Source organism: Sinocyclocheilus rhinocerous, unplaced genomic scaffold (genome assembly GCF_001515625.1).
Source record: "Sinocyclocheilus rhinocerous isolate Xijiao unplaced genomic scaffold, SAMN03320098_v1.1 scaffold271, whole genome shotgun sequence".
NCBI classification, from domain to species: Eukaryota; Metazoa; Chordata; class Actinopteri; order Cypriniformes; family Cyprinidae; genus Sinocyclocheilus; species Sinocyclocheilus rhinocerous.
The window spans coordinates 2,049,752-2,069,160 of record NW_015657574.1 but is presented as its reverse complement, the minus strand read 5'-3'; the positions used below and the strand labels follow the sequence as shown (position 1 = coordinate 2,069,160).

General features: G+C 37.8%; 4 protein-coding genes across 8 annotated transcripts in view; all 4 read left to right on the top strand.

Annotated features, from left to right (window-relative positions):
* The first annotated feature begins 569 nt into the window (after nucleotides 1–569).
* LOC107721344 (leukocyte elastase inhibitor-like) lies at nucleotides 570–4,438 on the top strand. Of its 2 annotated transcripts, XM_016529312.1 has the most exons (8): nucleotides 570–683; nucleotides 757–864; nucleotides 1,252–1,430; nucleotides 2,906–3,043; nucleotides 3,190–3,307; nucleotides 3,430–3,572; nucleotides 3,709–3,876; nucleotides 3,969–4,438. In XM_016529312.1, the coding sequence occupies exons 3-8, from the start codon at nucleotides 1,263–1,265 to the stop codon at nucleotides 4,374–4,376; spliced, it is 1,143 nt and encodes a 380-aa protein (XP_016384798.1). In that variant the 5' UTR covers nucleotides 570–683; nucleotides 757–864; nucleotides 1,252–1,262; the 3' UTR covers nucleotides 4,377–4,438. The 2 variants fall into 2 exon arrangements, with proteins under 2 accessions (XP_016384798.1, XP_016384799.1); XM_016529313.1 differs by lacking the exons at nucleotides 570–683; nucleotides 757–864 and adding an exon at nucleotides 906–949.
* Nucleotides 4,439–7,963: 3,525 nt separating this feature from the next.
* Nucleotides 7,964–9,959, top strand: LOC107721343 (leukocyte elastase inhibitor-like). The gene is made up of 7 exons (XM_016529311.1): nucleotides 7,964–8,050; nucleotides 8,140–8,321; nucleotides 8,450–8,587; nucleotides 8,670–8,787; nucleotides 8,936–9,078; nucleotides 9,273–9,434; nucleotides 9,543–9,959. The coding sequence occupies exons 2-7, from the start codon at nucleotides 8,154–8,156 to the stop codon at nucleotides 9,957–9,959; spliced, it is 1,146 nt and encodes a 381-aa protein (XP_016384797.1). The 5' UTR covers nucleotides 7,964–8,050; nucleotides 8,140–8,153.
* LOC107721341 (leukocyte elastase inhibitor-like) overlaps nucleotides 7,985–19,409 on the top strand; it is a 26,890-nt gene continuing 15,465 nt past the window's right edge. The window contains exon 1 of the mRNA XM_016529304.1: nucleotides 7,985–8,050. Coding sequence (XP_016384790.1) covers nucleotide 8,050 — 1 coding nt within the window. The 5' untranslated portion in view covers nucleotides 7,985–8,049. The remainder of the gene's footprint in view (nucleotides 8,051–19,409) is intronic.
* The window catches only part of LOC107721342 (leukocyte elastase inhibitor-like), a 13,835-nt gene continuing 4,788 nt past the window's right edge, over nucleotides 10,363–19,409 (top strand). The window contains exons 1-4 of one of the 4 annotated variants that reach the window (XM_016529306.1): nucleotides 10,363–10,604; nucleotides 10,703–10,884; nucleotides 17,549–17,686; nucleotides 17,880–17,997. In XM_016529306.1, the coding sequence (XP_016384792.1) occupies nucleotides 10,717–10,884; nucleotides 17,549–17,686; nucleotides 17,880–17,997 (424 nt within the window). In that variant the 5' untranslated portion in view covers nucleotides 10,363–10,604; nucleotides 10,703–10,716. The other 3 variants (XM_016529309.1, XM_016529308.1, XM_016529310.1) reach the window with 3 other exon arrangements.

Sequence of the window (19,409 nt, the reverse complement as noted above, 5' to 3'; positions counted from 1 at the left end):
TACTGACATTGATAGTGAGGTAGCTGATTTTTTCATTCATAATTCTTTATCATGCCAATTGATTGGCGTTATCTCTTAAGGTAGCAACTTCAGGTAACCTGACGAAATCAATACTCTATATCAGGGGTGGTGAAAGTCGGTCCTGGAGAGCCGTAGCACTGCAGAGTTTTGCTTCAACCCTAATCAAACACACCTGAACAAGCTAATCAAGGTCTGAAGGGTTACTAGGAGGCTACAGTTTTTATTAGGGCTGCGGCTCTCCAGGACTGGAGTTCGCCAACCCTTGCTCTATATGCTTAATATATCAATCAAGAACAAACAAACCCCTTTTTACAGGAGTGAAGCAGCATTTCGGACAAACACTTCCTCCACAAACACAGCCCCTATTGTGAAAGGCCGTTGACAAGGTTTTATTGCACAGAACCTCTGATCCAACAGTGTGACTCACCCTTTATGCACAAAGACCAACTGATTAGTCCAGAGCTGTCACATTCATTGAATGCATCTGCCTTGTGTTGCTGACAAAACAAAGTGTATTTCCTATTGTCCACTCTCTCTCTCTCTCTCTGCCTCTCCATAGAATGCACACTCAAACATTCCAACAAATGTTTCACTCGATTTTGAACTTGGCTGGTTAAAAAGTTGCACATTTATGCAGTAAAATAAGGGAAGCACATGAAAAGGTAATAAAAGGGTGGGGGAGTGTGAGACTGACTCACCTGTGATATGTCTAACTTATGCAGTTTGCCTGTCTAGCTTGTTCTGCGTTTTATGGGCGTTGCTGGTCCATTTATATCGCATGACTCCAGGGCAGGTTTCTCTTTCACTCAGACGTTCTTTTGGGACAAGCATCTTTTATAAAAGGTAGGTAATACTTAATCTGTACACATAAAGTTCTCAAAAACAGGTGCTCGGAACTGGAGTGTCGTTTCCAATTGGAATAACTAATGTACGTGCAACCTCCGTGTTTCTCTCTCAGTTGTTCTCTGACGTGTAATCAAACCTCTGCGCGCAAGGGAAATATTTACGGTGATAGGCATATTATTACATATGTTTAAACAAAAGGACATTATATTATCAGAATGTACAGCATTCTAAAGATATTTTGTATACTAACGCGGTACATTCATAAACCAAATTGTTTATACTCTAGATCTGCGCAATTCTCTTTGCTGCTTTTTGTGAAAATATTGCACTAGGCTATGGATTTTAACGATGGTTGCATAAATTATGGAGTTCTTTTTTTCGTAGTGTCATCAGTCATGGAGAGTCTCTCTCGTGCTAACAGTCTCTTCGCTCTGGATCTCTATCGGACTCTGAGCGAGAGCAACGCTGAGGGAAACATGTTCTTTTCCCCACTGAGCATCAGCGCAGCGCTCAGCATGGTCTACTTGGGAGCTCGAGGAGACACTGCCAGAGAAATGGAAAAGGTATGAGGTATAAGCATCTGGAGAACAAGCAAAGGTCTGTGTGGGAGTTTTTTTTTTTTTGTCAGTTGTGAATCTACAAATAGGTAACATTCTGCACACTTACAGTAATCCGTGATCGGGAAATCCAGCTAGAAAACAAAACCATAACCCAAAACAGGAAGAAAAAAACTAACCTGTTTGACAGAAGAAAAAAAATGGGGTGAGGCCCAGAAGTCAAAGGGGTAAATATTTGCTCATAGTATGAGCTTAACACAGAGTTGCATTTATCACAGCCAAACAATAGCACACAGTTATGAGTTTTTACCTGGCAAGTTTGTTTATTTAAGCAAGATTTAGTGAAAAAATACCTTTCATTCTCAGTATCTTAGAATTCTTTGAGAGTTTAGGTGAGAATGCTTGTGTTAATTAATTAGGCCTAATACATTTTAGGGTTGAGAAAATATAGATGTATAGATTGTCTTGAAATGATGACTCTTTTCTGTTGGGTAACTGTGAAAGTTTGAGTTGACATTATCATTCAGTGAATTCTTCCTGTCATTTCAGTTAATTATCCATGGATGTGGCCAATTCAAAAAATTCCCAAAGCATTTTTTTACTGCAGAAAATGTGCTCTCATTCAAAATAACATTGTCATTAAGTTTAAGTGAATTCAGTTAGAACCTACTGGCCCTACACTACTGTTCATGGTGGTGAATACCATAGCAAATCTATAGTTTATTGGGTAGGTATAGCCACAGTGGTTACATATTAACTAACATATAGAAGTAATGAAAATGTTCCAAGTTGCATAAACACTGCAGTGCTATATGCTGACTTCAACCATACATCAGCAATCTATTAGAAAGTATATTTGCATGCTTAGACTGAAATCAAATGCAAAGCATTTGACGTTTATTGATGACCTAGACATAGCAGGACATTTGATTAGCCAAAGAGCACATGCAGACTGTGGTACTACCAGAGAGCAACTGACTCAACTGAGACAAATGATTACAGCTGCACATACCTCTCTCTCCTAATCTTTCAAGCTGCTCTATTAGAAGGAGCTTAAAAAACAGAAAAGTGCATCCAGAACTGAAAGAAAAAAAACAACTGAGATTTTAGCCACAAAAGCCAACTTGTGCGTGCTCTTAGCTTGCTGACATGATTTGATTTAATTTCAGACTCATCTAGATAATGTAAATGCTTGTTTTGACAATGGATTTCAGACTCTGACAACATTTAATTTACTCCTTGTAATAAATGTGCTCAGAACAGGCTCTTCAGTGCACACCCTTAGCTTATTCTGTAACATACCATGGGCATTTTTAAACTTTTGAATAAAAGAGAAATATATAATAAAAATGACTAATTTTGTACAACTACACTCTAAAAAATGCTGGGTTATATTTAACCCAGCATTTTTTTTAGAGTGTATTAGTAAAGTCTCTCTTGTGTAAACAAGTTAATATGTGAACTCCTTTTTCTCTTTATAGGTTTTGTCCTTCAGTTCTGTTTCTGATGTTCACTCTCATTTTGAGAGCCTCACATCAGCAATCAACAGTCCATCAGCTTCCTATATCCTCAGACTGGCCAACCGTCTCTACGGAGAGAAAACCTTCAGCTTCTTACCTGTGAGTTTATTCTGCCTTTAACAAAAAGACATTTGGAAGCTAAGCCTTAGACATATATTATTTTTTCCATCAATTATTGTTTAACTTCACAATTTAGAGGTCTTTCGTGAGGTTTTTTTTGCTGATTGTTGTCATGTGGGCTGCAGGAGTATTTGGACTCCACTCTGAAGCTGTACCATGCTGACCTTCAGGCTGTGGACTTCATTGGAGCATCTGACGAGTCACGACAGCTCATTAACCAATGGGTGGAAGAGCAGACAGAGAGTGAGAAGATCAGTTCATAAACAGTTCTATTTCAGATTAATGAATCAGTTTGGACCTGTTGATAGAATATCTTTTTTAAAAGTACAGATGTGAAGTCAGAAACACAAACTCGTGTTTTTCAGATAAAATCAAAGACCTTATCAAGCCAGGAATGATGACCGGAATGACCCGACTAGCTCTGGTTAATGCCATCTATTTCAAAGGGAATTGGCTACAGAAATTTAATGCTCAAGACACTAAAGAAATGCCATTTAAAATGAACCAGGTCTGTTTGCAAAATATTATACAAATGCAGTGGTATGTCCTTACACTATGCATACTAAATCATATCTACTTGATAGAGGGTCATACTCTTTTTCGTGTTCACTTTCCCATTGGTATGTGTATTTGTCTTCCATCAGAATGATCGCCGGCCAGTGCAAATGATGTACCAGAAGAAAAAGTTCCCCTTAAACTATGTCTGTGACCACCGCTTGCAAGTGCTGGAGTTGCCATACGTAAAGGAGGAGCTCAGCATGTTGATCCTTCTTCCTGAGGAAAGTCAGGATGGCTCTGACCCTCTTCATAAGGTCGGCAAAAAGTTTTCGTACTGATCTGCTTGACTTGAAAATATTGTAATCTTGTGTATATTCAGAGACTCATGTGCATGTGTGTTTGACAGCTGGAGAGCGAGCTGACCCTTGATAAGCTGCATGAATGGACCAACAGAAACAATATGGACACCCACACAGAGATCATAGTCCACTTGCCAAAGTTCAAGCTGGAGGTTGAGAGCTCCTTAGCAGAAATATTGATGGGGATGGGGATGACCTCTGTGTTTCAGGGTCCAAAGGCTGATCTGACTGGCATGAGCAGTCAGGGTGGCCTCTTCCTTTCGGCAGTGGCCCACAAGGCCTTTGTGGATGTAAATGAAGAAGGCACAGAGGCAGCAGCCGCTACGGCAGCCATTGTGGCATTCTGTATGTTACGAGAGGAGCACTTCATGGCAGATCACCCCTTCTTGTTCTTCATCAGGCACAATCCCACCAACAGCATCCTCTTCTTCGGAAGATTCAGAGGCCCATCTTAAATATGTGATGTTTGTCTGTCTAACAACAAAATAAACAATAAATACTAGTATTTAGATGTCAATAATTCTCATTTTGTATTATTTTTTCTGTTTGTTTGTTTTTAAGAGCAACGCAACAAAAATAATGTCTTGGATTTGGACTGAGATGAAAACACTAATTTAGAGTTCAAATTTAGCTGGAAAATTATGGTACAAAATGCAACACATTTTGAACACATTTTTGATAATGCTTTTGACTATCACAAGAATTATTTTGCAAATGTGCTAGCTAGGACAAAAAGTAAATCAGGATTCAGTAGTAGTCATTAGGCAGGCTGACATCTTTGTTTGCTAAAGAATAACATAACACAGCTGTTAACACACTAAATCCACAGTGTATCCCATAATTCATCATGTTCAGGAACTCACATGCCCAAAAATCATGTGATCCCGAGGATTGTGTAGCTAAGTTAAATTAATTAGATATTAGGCTTGTTTGAGATGCGCCTCGCCTCGCCTGAAAAGTTGGCGAGAGTAGGCGGCTGCAGTGAGGGGAGGAGTGAAATAAGCGCAGTCAAGACGGACAGTTCTGACCTCTCGAAGTGGAACAGATACCAACGAGATCAAAGGCAGATATCGCGTTATTCACACTCATGTGCTGTGCTGCTAATAAACGTGATATAATTTCAGTTCTGTTGCTTTTATGAAAATAAATATGATGAACAAGACACTCAAAGTGCTTGCTATTTAATTCCATACGAAAGGCGTATTTATCATCCATTTTTACTTTAATACAAACATGTATTTTAGATTTTTATAGAAATATGACAACAATCACATATCTCACACAGAGATCGCACTGTCATGGTGTTTGGGAATATTAATGCATAATTTAAATACATAATCACATGAAATCACATAAAAAAAAAAAAACATTTTAAAAAACTTTAAGCCACCACAACGGTTAAATAATAAGTTTGGAATGAAAAACCAGGGAGCATTTCCTCCAAGCATACATTGTTTGACCCAGTTAATTTTAAACACCTGGTTGAGAGTTGTGAAATCAATAGCATTAAAGCCTCCTTCAGCATGGTCCCTAATCATCGTTTTCCTTTTGATATATTCAGTCTTGTTTTTCCAAATAAATTTGAACAAGAGAGAGTCAATTGACGTTGCTGTTTTTTTGTCCACATATAACGATAAAGCCGGGTAAACCATTCTTGAGAATCCTTCCGCTTTTGAAAGCAATGTCCTTCCTTGTATAGTTAAGTCCCTTTGAAGCCATCTGTTAAAAATGTTTTTTGTTATCTGTAGCTTAGGGGTAAAGTTGTCATCCAGTCTTTCCTTCACTGATTTTTTAATTGTTATTCTGAGATATTTCACTGACTGCTTGACCTTAATTCCATTTCGCAGCATCTTATTCTCCGCAGTTATCGCTGATATTTTCTCCTCCGCCATGTCCAATCTGCCGTTTATCCCACTCACTTGATCTTTGATTTCTTTCACAGCGCTCTCAACAGACACCAATTTCTCTAGAAATGACTGTTGTGTTTCTCCAATTTTGTTGATTGCATCTAGAAGGGTGTTGTTAGAGATTGTTTCAGGTATTTCCACTCTTGTTGCTTTTTTTGCTGGACTGTTCACCGGTGTCTCTCCTGACTGTTTTCCAGGCTCGACGGTGGGATGTTTCACATAGTCGTGGATCCGTTTAATCCTTTCCCCCTCAGTTTCCATTGGCGTGGATTTCTGTAGCTTCTCCCTCGAATTTCCGACACTTGCCTTCATCTTTCTTTCCAAGAAATTAGCTCATCCACGATCACGTTCAGTTCGACTAAACTTCCAGTTCTCACCAATATAGTCACAAAATCACTTGGGAAGTAGATACTTATCTTTTTTTTTTAAAATCCGATTTAGCAAAACATTTATTAGAAAGTCTTTCAGCACCTACGAATTACATTTTGAGTAACCGAGTGCTAAAATTTTACACAAAAGAAAACGACGACACTCACAACACGACTTTCCTCGGCGCCATCTTGGACCGCCCTCCGAGCAAGTCGGACGTAACTCGGACACTTTTCTAACCGGCATGCATCTCGCGGTGATCGGTTCTGCGCAGATTTTGCTCATCTCAAACAAGCCTATTACATGTAGCCTAATTTGGTAGTAAAATGAAAAGTGTTGCATATTGTATTGTTACAGAGATGAATGTGTATTTCATAGAAACATTTCCAACTGCTTTTTATTATCAATTATAAGCACTACAATTAATAAATTATATAATCTGTTAGATAGGATCTACTGAACAAACTTTTATAAGTGTATTGTTGGGGGGGGGGGGGAGTGTTAAAACCTTACTTGCGATTATACAACACTACAAATTTGTCCCATCAGGTAAGCAAAAGTTCTACACACACTTATCGTTTTGACGCCTACTTGAACATTTGGGCCAAACAACGGAAATATGTCAGTGTATTGTGAGTGGGTCAAACGCAAAGGTCGCAAGTTTTAGGGCAGGCTGTGTATCTGTAGAATGCTAATCCTAGTCGATTTCGAACCACTAGGGGCGTTTTTCAACCAATTTACCCAATAGGCCCTTTTCACAGTGACGTCAGCTAACTTCCGCTTTCCCGCAAAGCAGTGTATCTGTACTTCCGTTATACCTTTACACCGGAGACTTCTCGGGAAAATGTAGGGAAAACTTGAAATATGAAAGGCGTTATTTAAGAGTTAAGACTAATAATGTTAATGTACTTACAGTCGGGTTCTTTTGTGAAAGTTTTTCTGCATCTGCTTTAGATGGGCGGCTTGCTTGCCGCAACTGCTTGCTTTCAGATTTGTATGACAACGATTATGTGTTCACACAAAATACATACTTGAAACCTTTTCACTTGTTATTTCGGTTTATGTCATTCCTTGCATAATTTGTGAGTACACCGTGTAAATTAAATTCCCCCTATAGTTGGGCAATAAAAAGACAAACAACGTGATTTTGTTTTTATTTACTATGGGGAAATGACATGGACACAAGTCATCGCACGACACTGACAAGATACGCGATACAGTACGAGACCAATCGCATTTTCAGCAGGTCTCCACATAGTAAACAAAACAAGCGTTTCCTAGCAACGATAACTGCGCTAAACACTGAGACAAGAAATAAATACACTTACAAGCTGCTTTTAACTTCTGCTGATTGACTGCTTCTCACAAAGAGTATTTCTTTACACTGTTTTGCTGGCGCTTGAACACACTTTCCTGTTTATCACAACAAATGGCCAAGCAAAGCGCACAACACTGACAAGGTACGCGATACAGTACGAGACCAAACGCGATTTTTGCTCTAACCCACTGAGGGTTAATTTTAGAGGTGGACGGACACTAATTTGTCGCAACTCATGTAGGCCTATCGGTTGAAAAACGCCTTTTTGAGAAATGCCCTTTTCGTTCTGCAGACATCCTAACAGCACACGGGGCGGAGCCCTCTCCAGACAACACCCCACCCGACATACAGCAACGACAACACCAAATCAATGCAGCGCACTATTAAACGCATTCTTATTGAACATTTTCAAGATAACTACATCTTTTAGAACATCAAGTGAATATTTTGAACGCGCAGCCTACATATACAGTGGAAGCTGTCGAACCAACGAAGAGGACAACTGAATTACGCCGAAAGGACATCGTTAATAAAAGTAAAATAATACAATTATACTTAGTGACTTGAAAGAAGGTTGCATAAAGTAGGCTATAATACTGACAATTGTTGTTTTGGTGTTTCTAGCAGTGTAATCAGTCATGGAGAGTCTCTCTCGTTCTAACAGTCTCTTCGCTCTGGATCTCTATCGGACTCTGAGCGAGAGCAACGCTGAGGGAAACATGTTCTTTTCCCCACTGAGCATCAGCGCAGCGCTCAGCATGGTCTACTTGGGAGCTCGAGGAGACACTGCCAAAGAAATGGAAAAGGTATGATGAATAAATACGTTACCATTGGCGCTATTCATTTTAGTCTAGTTTCAGTTTTTAGTACATTAATTAACGAACTTAATTTAATCAGATATGTGAGATCTATCCATCTGTCTTTCTCTTTGTAGGTTTTGTCCTTCAGTTCTGTGTCTGATGTTCACTCTCATTTTGAGACCCTCACCTCAACTATCAACAGACCATCAGCCTCCTACATCCTCAAATTGGCCAACCGCCTCTATGGAGAGAAAACCTTCAGCTTCTTACCTGTGAGTTTATTCTGCCTTCAGTAATGATTCATTTTGATGCTGTCTGTGTGATCTGAGACACCATCTTTATTTTGTGCTGCAGGAGTATTTGGACTCCACTCTGAAGCTGTACCAGGCGGACCTTCAGGCTGTGGACTTCATTGGAGCATCTGACGAGTCACGACAGCTCATTAACAAATGGGTGGAAGAGCAGACAGAGAGTGAGAATATCAGCACCATCAGCTCCTCAACAAATAAAAACCAATTAGATTTGAAAGAATAATTTTGGACTTGATACATGTATGCATATTTTATCTTTTTAAAAAAAAAAACATATATAAAATGAGCAGCAACACTTGTGTTTTTCAGATAAAATCAAAGTTCTTCTCAAGCCGGGAATGGTGACTGGAATGACTCGACTAGTTCTGGTTAATGCCATCTACTTCAAAGGGAACTGGATGCACACATTTAAAGCAAGAGAAACTAAAGAAATGCCATTTAAAATAAACCAGGTACTTTCCACCTTTTGTTTTAGGAGTGGAACAGCATAAGCAAATTGGAATTCACTTTTAAAACCTTTTGCAATTGATAGTGCTTACCCACTGTTGCAAGAGTTACTTGTAACTCTTCCAACACCCACACATGCATTAACCAATTTTATATGTGTTATGCATATTTTGATTAAATGAAATTTGTCTTCATTCAGAATGAGCACCGGCCTGTGCAAATGATGTATCAGAATAAAAAGTTCCCCTTCAGATACATCCCAGAGTATGAACTGCAGGTGCTGGAGTTACCATATAAACAGGAGGAGCTCAGCATGTTGATCCTTCTTCCAAACGAAACCGGCTCTGACCCTCTTCTGAAAGTGAGCAAAATTGCCTTTATTAATCTTTTTCTGATCGTTTTGATCCTGTGGAATAGGTCTGGTTTTGTGTATGTTATTTTTCAGTGTGTGTGTGTGTGTGTTAAACAGCTGGAGAGCGAGTTGACACTTGACAAGCTGCTTGACTGGACTGAAAGAGACAAAATGGCCACATGGATGGATATCAGAGTCAATTTGCCAAAGTTCAAGCTGGAGGTTGAGAGCTCCCTATCAGAAGTATTGCAAGAGATGGGTATGAGCTCTGTGTTCCAGGAAACAAAGGCTGATCTGACAGGCATGAGCAGTCAGGGTGGTCTCTCCATTTCAGCAGTGATCCACAAAGCATTTATTGAGGTGAATGAGGAAGGCACAGAGGCAGCAGCAGCCACTGCAGTCTGTTTGCGTGCCTGTGCGTCCCTTCGACTAGAGTTTCAGAATTTCACAGCAGATCATCCCTTCATGTTCTTCATCAGGCACAACCCCACTAACAGCATCCTCTTCCTTGGCAGATTCAGAGGTCCATCCTAGAAATGTGTTACACCCAAATGAAGAATTGTGTTTTTGTCTGAATATTATATCAAATAAATAAACTAAACAATATATACGTTTGTTCTTGTCTTCACACATGGCATTAGGAAAGTCAGGGAATCTACCTTTAACCACATCAGTGTTTTGAAAATGATCTTTGAATAGTATGTTTGTCTTAGGTAGTTGTGGATTTTAAACAACAAAAAAAAGGTAAAACAGCACACAAGTAGTGCACAAAATGTGTTGTGTTTTTCCCGTTTAAATTTTAAATAAAAGCATAACTACCTTTCAAAATTAAAAAAAAAAAAAGACATGTTTTTAAGACTAAGATTCATCAATAAATGATGAGATGGGTTATGACAAAGGATTTGTTTACACTGCTCGCACCAGAGAACTTGAAAATGCGGAAACACAGGGCGGGGCTTCCTCAACAATATACAGCAAGAGCGTCATTACAACATTAAACATTGTGCTATTTTTATCCAAGGTTTTTATGATAACATCTTTTAAAAATGCAGTGAACATTTTAAACACGTTACAATACTTCATAAACGTGTGCAGTTGGGCACAGCAGTGAACCGGCCTGAGCTGTCGAACCAAAGAACAGGACAAACGAATCACTGCGAGAGGACATTCTTAAGAAACGTAAAATGCTACATTTACAATCGTGGCGCCTAACAGTGTTTTGCAAGATGGTTGCATAAACTTTTAATCGCAGCTGGTTTGGTGGTTTTTATTTGCAGCAGTGTAATCAGTCATGGAGGGTCTCTCTCGTGCTAACAGTCTCTTCGCTCTGGATCTCTATCGGACTCTGAGCGAGAGCAACGCTGAGGGAAACATGTTCTTTTCCCCACTGAGCATCAGCGCAGCGCTCAGCATGGTCTACTTGGGAGCTCGAGGAGACACTGCCAAAGAAATGGAAAAGGTATGAGGAACTGATAAGTTGTCAATCTGACACATCATTTGTACTAATCATTTCAGTCTGAAGTTTCTGTGTAATTCATACCACTGCATGTTTACTGATATTTAACAATGATGATGCAAAAACTAAGTAGGCTACTAGTTGTGTGTAGCGCCCCCTATACCCTCCTAGGATTTACCTATCCCCAGTACTGTTCAATAGTATCCAGCTGCAGACCCGCAGCCACAGAACCGGAAGTGAGGAGCGGAGCTTACATTTTTTTTAACAGAGTAGCGCCACCTTACGGTTTTTAAGGGGTAATTTGCTTTTATTACACACGATACGTCATACTTTATGTATGCATTTTATAATGACATATTAAGCATTTTATACATCTTGTGTAATTTAGTTGTAGACCTATACAGTTATTCGTTTCATTGTATTATGCGAATAATTTCCTGTTTGTGATATTAAAAGTAATATTAACACACAAACAATGCATATAACAGAGGGAATTAAAGCAAACTATTTATTTTTATGAATAAACGTCTTCAAAACTTCACCACATGGCCCATTTACAGGATGCATCCGAAAATTAATCGAAACATCCACAGAAAAAAAAAAGTTATAGCCTATACTATAAAGTATGACAACAAATTCAAGTTTCAATATAAGATAATAAAGCCAAGCACACATTAAGTACTTAGCAGATAAATGCGTAACGTAATATATACGATAATTATTAAACCTATGATAGCAAAAACATCAGACTACTCACCGTGCGCTCTCGTTGTCAATAACTCCGCCCCTCACTTCCGGTTCTGAAACTGCTGGTCTGCAGCTGGATATATCTCGTACTGTTAGGGTGGAGCACCGGGTTCTGGTAATATCTCTCTACAAAATATTCAATTTATTGCTTCCCCAACAAACACAGAACGTTCCCCAAACGTCCCCATTTGGTTATTTTTTTGGGAACCAAATAAGAACGTTCTGGGAACGTTCCCTGTAAGTTATTTTTTTAATAACCTAAAGGGAACGTTCCTAGAACGTTCCCTGCAGGTTATTTTTAGGTTTAATTTTTATAACCTAAAGAGAACCTTCCCAGAACGTTCCCTGCAGGGTTATTTTTAGGTTTTATTTGTATAACCTAAAAGGGAACGTTCCCTGTAAGTTATTTTAAAAAAATTCATAACCTAGAGAGAACGTTCCCTGCAGGTTCTTTAGGTGTCATAACCATGTAAACTAATTAAAACTTTGCAGATGTTTCTGATTATTCTAATGCTACAACTCAAGATATTCATACCTCCACAGACAACTGCCTTGTTGAAGTGGATTTGAAGATGACTTATTAATTTGACCAGTTTGGCTGGCTTAAACATGCTGGTCAAGCAGAAAATTGCTGGTAATTGCTGTAACACTTGTTGCACTGCTGCAGCTCAGGTAATGTGTCAACTCTCTGAATCCTTATGTCTCTACAAGAGATGAGGCCACACAATTATCTCAATGATGACAAAATGGGATTAAAATAACTAAACTACAAGGTAATATTAACACACAAACAATGCATATAACAGAGGGAATTAAAGCAAACTATTTATTTTTATGAATAAACGTCTTCAAAACTTCACCACATGGCCCATTTACAGGATGCATCCGAAAATTAATCGAAACATCCACAGAAAAAAAAAAGTTATAGCCTATACTATAAAGTATGACAACAAATTCAAGTTTCAATATAAGATAATAAAGCCAAGCACACATTAAGTACTTAGCAGATAAATGCGTAACGTAATATATACGATAATTATTAAACCTATGATAGCAAAAACATCAGACTACTCACCGTGCTCTCTCGTTGTCAATAACTCCGCCCCTCACTTCCGGTTCTGAAACTGCTGGTCTGCAGCTGGATATATCTCGTACTGTTAGGGTGGAGCACCGGGTTCTGGTAATATCTCTCTACAAAATATTCAATTTATTGCTTCCCCAACAAACACAGAACGTTCCCCAAACGTCCCCATTTGGTTATTTTTTTGGGAACCAAATAAGAACGTTCTGGGAACGTTCCCTGTAAGTCATTTTTTTAAGAACCCAAAGGAACGCTCCCTGCAGGTTATTTTTAGGTTTAATTTTTATAACCTAAAGAGAACCTTCCCAGAACGTTCCCTGCAGGGTTATTTTTAGGTTTTATTTGTATAACCTAAAAGGGAACGTTCCCTGTAAGTTATTTTAAAAAAATTCATAACCTAGAGAGAACGTTCCCTGCAGGTTCTTTAGGTGTCATAACCATGTAAACTAATTAAAACTTTGCAGATGTTTCTGATTATTCTAATGCTAAAATTTGTATTTTTTAATCATAAACAAACTATTTTTGCAGAATTTCATGTCTGAAATAAGCTTTTAATAAAGTGAAGACATCAAAGTAGTCAAATCGCATTATAATTATAATATAATTACAACTTTATAGCTGAAATTAAGCCAAGGTTAAGTGTAGTCTGAAAAGCATAGCATAAACACTGAGTTTGTTTGTATATTTCTTTACTGCGCACCTCTTCTCCAGCACGCGCTGTTCTCCTGTCTTCCACATAAAGCCGCGCACACGCATAATTTAAAAATTAACGGTCATTTCGTTTTACTGACTGATTAGCATTCGTTTGTTGATCTCTTTATTGAATAAATACTTAATATATACGAGTGTAAATATTGTGATTTCAGAGAGATTTGACACGTCTAATTGAAGAGAACATGTTAACCGAGAGTTTTTTTTTTACTGACCAAAAGAGAGAAGCACATCATCGTTAGTTCAGTGGTAAGAAATGAATGTAATGTTATCCTACTTAAAGTCAAATAAATGTTATTCATTTTTAAATGTCTGGAAAAATAACATTTACATTTTTAAAACCAAATATTTTTTTGAAGTCATTGTTATTTGGTGCTTAAGAGGCGTAAAATCTGGGTTATTATATTGTACATGGTAACGTTAGTTATAATAAAGAACGGATAATTCAATCTCATTTAATGCTCTTTATGATGGTTAAATGTGCTCCGATTATCTTTAATGATTAAACAATAGTTTAAAACAAGACATGGTTTGTAGTACACGGGCGATTCTATGATTTTCATTTTAGGGGGGCTCAGCCCCCAATGAGGGTAATAATAAAAAATCATTTTTGCTGGAGGAAACCGCTGTAGTGTGATGAGGAAACGCAGCGAATTTTTACAGTAGATGGGGAACCGATTGCTCCCCCATGATATTTTGTAAACTGTATTTATGACAAAGAACTGTACAGTTGCAGATATTATAACAATCTATCGATAAACACACACATTGTCCTCTGTTTCTCGCTCTGCGCCGCCGCGGTCAGCTTATTGAAGAACGCGCTGAAAGACGGGGAGCCGAAGTCTGCAGCTGTTTTCATATGAAATTTAAAGGGGACTGAAGCGATCACGAATTCATGTACAGTTTATGGAACTGATCGCAAAATTTTTAGGGGGGCCGAGTAGTCATTGGCCTAGCAATGCCCATGGTAGTACAGATTGAGGATATGCGTCCGTCTTCCATGCCGGTTACTAGACGCGGGGGCGCTGGAATATTAGTGTTGGGTCGTTCTTGAACGATTCGTTCATTCACTCTAAAAAATGCTGGGTTGTTTTAACCCAGTGTTGGGTCAAATATGGACTAACCCAACTGTTGGGTTAAATTTTGGTTACATTTTTAAATTAGCTTTTTAACCCAACAGTTGGGTTAGTCCATATTTGACCCAACATTGGGTTGAAACAACCCAGCATTTTTTAGAGTGTTTTGAACGAATCTTTAATGTGACTCGGGAAGAACGAGTCGTCTCGGGGAGTGATTTGTTCAGTCGCGCATGGGCAACATCCTATAGGTTCTGTACTGGAATTAGTCAAGTAGTTCACCCGTTTCGAGTCTTCGGGTTTTCCGAGTCGTTCGTCATCACGTGACAGCCCCATAAGCTTAACCAATGCAGTCTGAGCCGGAAAGAGACTTAATAATAATAATCACCAACTCTTTATTACCTTTGTTACAACATTCAGTGTTATGGAAAAGAACCATCATGACAGAAATTCACACAGTTATAAACTAAGTAGTAAAAAGCTACAATTTGAGACCAGAAACGCATCACGTAACTGTAAGAGTAAATAATTATAATAACGATAATAATAATAATAATAATAATAACTATGCACCCGTTTGTAAGGAAGCTTGTAAATTAACTAATTTCTCTATCCAATGCTGTCACGTCACGTGACAAAAGAACGAAGGAACGTTCCCCTAACCTAAAGGGAACGTTCTATTTACGGTAAGAAAACTTTCCTGGCTAACCAACAGGGAACGTTCTTGGGAACGTTCCGGGAACCAAAAATTGTTAGTATTAACTTTACTTTTGAGCTAAGCTATGGTTTATCTGCGTGTTACAGGTAGAGATGTAACGGTATGAAAATTTGTGACCAAAATGATCACAGTTATCAGTATTGTCACGGTATTGGTAAAATGTGCTGGAAATGTTCAAAAAGTTTTATATTTAAAATCAACAACAAATAAAATGACTTTGTTTGCATAAACACTAAAACAGTAACATTACCAATGATGTCCGGATTTTAAATGACAACATGACTGACAAGTTTATCTAATAACATGCATGAAATGTTCAAATAAAACTTTGAAAAGGTTTCATAAAATGGTAAAGCTCACATTTCAGCCTGTAAATCAAAAATGATAGCTGATCTGCTCCATAAATAATTCTTGATACCTTATCCGAATTGTTTCAATTGTTATTTAGGTATTACATGGAGCAAAGATGAAAACAAAATGCCATCTATTATTTTCTGAAGACAATCAGAACCTTCAGAGGTACATTCATATAATTAATTAATACATTAATTTTTATAATTCCCTTAGCACTCTTTTAAACTAAAACTCTTTTCACATAAAACGAAGCTACTCTGCATGCTGTACGTGCGCACACGTGAGACTGTTACTTAAAATTCTGCTTTATGCTGGACATTATTTATCCTCAGTTGTTCAAATCGCGGTAATCGAATACGGTTTTAATGATAATTAAAATATGACAATAATACTAACTGGGGAATTTTATCATGATTTATCGTCAAACCGGTAATCGTTCCATCCATCCCTAGTACCAGGAAGGGATGGATGCGGTCAATGGACCTACAATAAAGGGATGTCACCACCCCAGGTAAGTATACCCTTTGTTTTAGGTGTAAACTGTAATGTAATACAGTAAGTGAACTCACCAAGACGCAAGTATAGGTAAGTATCAAAATGAGATGTGTATTAATTCATATACTTATCTGTATAAATAGAGCAATAAATAGAGAAATATGTAAATAGATGTCAATAAATAAATATTCACAGTTTATGACAGGGTCACATGGATTAATAAACATCCAATAAAAACAGCGGTTCACCTTCAGGTATCTTTGTGTGACTTATTTCAAATATTGAGCAAGATCAGTATCAAATGTCAGTCAGTAACATGTATCACAGACTAATTAATAGAGCAAATAAGAAACATACATGGCTTACTTAAGCAGTCAGATTTCAAACACCTCTAAAAGTAATAATTTACACACGCACTCGTGCTCAGGTGCGTTGTGGCCAAATCAGAACACAACACTGGCCTCGTCATTCTATAGAGCCATAAAAAGTAATACAAGGTACCTCAATCTTATCTTGAATGCAATCAAACATTATGTGCTGTCCACTTTGGTTCTCACTCCATCCGCTGGCAGCAAATGCTTCCAAACTGCTGTCCTCTCTCCCAAGGTGCCAGAGGAACTCCAAATCACAGGGATTCAGAGGATCAACTCCAACCCTGATTAAACACACCTGTCTGTAATTATCAAGTGCTCCTTCAGATCCTAATTAGTTGGTTTAATTGCGTTTGATCAGGGTTGGGCACCCCTGCTTTAAATAAATTTTACTCCTTTAAATCTTTTGGGAGTATTTTCAGAGCCAAATATAATTTGCGATTAATTAATCGACACATCATGTAATTAATTAGATTAAAAATGTTAATTGACTGACAGCCCTAATACAAACACAAACCAGTGTATGTATCCTATTGAAACAGGTATATAAAGATTTATAACAAATATTCAGTAACCCAGATTTACCCTGGGCTACATGTGCATTAAGTGATTCTTGGTGGTTCATTGTAGATTAATGCAATGCTTTTTAATAAGTTTAAGTACAGTACAAGAAATGGTAATATTATATATTAATACTTTACAATTAAAATAACTTTTTTTTCTTCACTTTACAGCAGGGGTGCCCAATCCTATTCCACCTGCAGAGCTCAGTTTCAACCCTGATCAAAAACACCTGTCTGTAATTATCAAGTGCTGCTGAAGATTGAAAGTAGTTGGTTCAGTTGTGTTTTATCAAGGTTGGAACAGGATTGGGGACCCCTGCTTTACAGTATTATAGTACAGTAGTATTTATAATTTATTTATTTTATATATGGTAATGAGATTTGTGCATGGAGGATAACCTTAATTTTCATGAAATTCAACTCATAATATATCATAATGGCAAAAATGTTTATGGTTCTAAAAAATGAGTGTTGTGTTTTATTGTGGGGGTGAAGGTTTGGTGGTTTCAAGAGGTTTTGTGAGATTTACTTATCTGTTTTTCTCTTTGTAGGTTTTGTCCTTCAGTTCTGTGTCTGATGTTCACTCTCATTTTGAGACCCTCACCTCAACTATCAACAGTCCATCAGCCTCCTACATCCTCAAACTGGCCAACCGCCTCTATGGAGAGAAAACCTTCGGCTTCTTACCTGTGAGTCCGTTAAAAATTAGCCTTTAAAAAGCCTTAGACTTTCTGATGCTCATCATGAGCTTTGCTAAATCCATGCTTTGCTTGCTTATCTGTGAAAAGAACATGTATGCATGTGAAATGCACTGAATGTATCTTAAATCTATTTATGTATTTATTTATTCGTATGAGACACTGCCTCTATTTTGTGCTGCAGGAGTATTTGGACTCCACTCTGAAGCTGTATCACGCTGAACTTCAGGCTGTGGACTTCATTGGAGCATCTGACGAGTCACGACAGCTCATTAACAAATGGGTGGAAGAGCAGACAGAGAGTGAGAAGTTATTATATCAGAATGTGAAGGTGAAATTTTGTGGATAAAAGGTTTAGAAACCGGGATGGGTAACTGCTCCTGGAGGGCCACTGTCCCACACATTTTAGTTCTAACCCTAGTCGAACACATCTGAACAATCTAATAAAAGTTTAAAGAATTACTTGAAAATAACAGGCAGGTGTATTGGGTTTTTCAATCAAAACTGTTCAACCCCCTGGCCACTGTAATAATTTACAAATGTAAGCTTTTCTAAATATCCAGAGATTTTTAAAAATTGCTATAACAGTTTAGTGGCAAATTAAAAGCGATAATGTAGTATTTTAGAGTAATGGGATTATTTTGTAATAATTAACACATATTCAACACTGCTGTTTGATCAGAGCAACTGAGAAAAAGAAGTCTTGCTATATGTAGGATATCATGATTTATTTGAAGTATCAGACCATTTTGGCAAAATTGTGCTACCTTCGATACAGAGACTGAAGCTTGATGATCAATGGACTTTTCAGCAGGACAGCCAACCCCAAAGTATACATCCGATTCTGGTAAAAGCTTGGTTCGGGGATCAGTCATAGAATGGTTTTGAGTGTCCTTATCAGTCTTCAGATTTAATTATTATTGAAAGTAGTTGATGGAATTTGAAGAAAACAGTGGCAACGTGAAAACCAAAGATTATCAGTTGACTACGTTTACATGGACATCAGTAATCTAATAATTTACCTTATTCTAAATAAAACAATATTATGATAATGGTGTTTACATGAGTTGCTTTTAGAATATTCCTTTCATGTTCCCGTTTTACATGTTATAGTACATAGATCGATTAATGGCACACGTCATTATGTCCCCACTGTGACGCCATCCGACGTCCACTCTGGAATTTCACGTATAAACATATAGTTCGTCTTCGTGATGATGCCATGTACAGTTTTGGGTGTTTCATTTTTAATTTTATGAAAGCTTCAAGTGCAATTAATTATTTGTACGTGCATACATCCGATCGTGGTGTTGAAGCTCTTTTATTTGGCGTCAATCGGTTGACCTCTGCCGTGTGTGTATCCTGTCGCAAAATGCGGCGAAAAGTCCTACACATTGTGTTTACATGCACTTCAGTAATGCGACTAAAATAGGAATACTCCACATGTCTTAATTTGATTTCTGTTTACTTCGAATATGACTTTAGCCGGAATAAGGCAATCAAAAATCTGTTTACATGGTAGATTCTTAATCAGAGTATTGTGTTAATCGGATTATTGTTGTCCATGTAAACGTACCGATCTGGAAGCTTTTTTCAAGTAAGGAATGGGTCAAGATTGCAGTAGAGAGGTGGCAGAAGCTTCTAAGGACTTACAGATAGCGTGAATGTTTAAAGCAAACAAGTTTTTTTTTTTTTTTTTTCCACTTTTCATCTG

What these genes read in the sequence shown, in the direction of transcription:
- LOC107721344 (XM_016529312.1), top strand. Translation starts at nt 1,263, where the DNA reads ATGGAGAGTCTCTCTCGTGCTAACAGTCTCTTCGCTCTGGATCTCTAT. An exon ending in CTGCCAGAGAAATGGAAAAG is followed by an intron (nt 1,431 to 2,905) that starts GTATGAGGTATA and finishes TTCTCTTTATAG; the next exon opens with GTTTTGTCCTTCAGTTCTGT. An exon ending in GGTGGAAGAGCAGACAGAGA is followed by an intron (nt 3,308 to 3,429) that starts GTGAGAAGATCA and finishes CGTGTTTTTCAG; the next exon opens with ATAAAATCAAAGACCTTATC.
- LOC107721343 (XM_016529311.1), top strand. Translation starts at nt 8,154, where the DNA reads ATGGAGAGTCTCTCTCGTTCTAACAGTCTCTTCGCTCTGGATCTCTAT. An exon ending in AAACCTTCAGCTTCTTACCT is followed by an intron (nt 8,588 to 8,669) that starts GTGAGTTTATTC and finishes TTTGTGCTGCAG; the next exon opens with GAGTATTTGGACTCCACTCT. An exon ending in GGTGGAAGAGCAGACAGAGA is followed by an intron (nt 8,788 to 8,935) that starts GTGAGAATATCA and finishes TGTGTTTTTCAG; the next exon opens with ATAAAATCAAAGTTCTTCTC.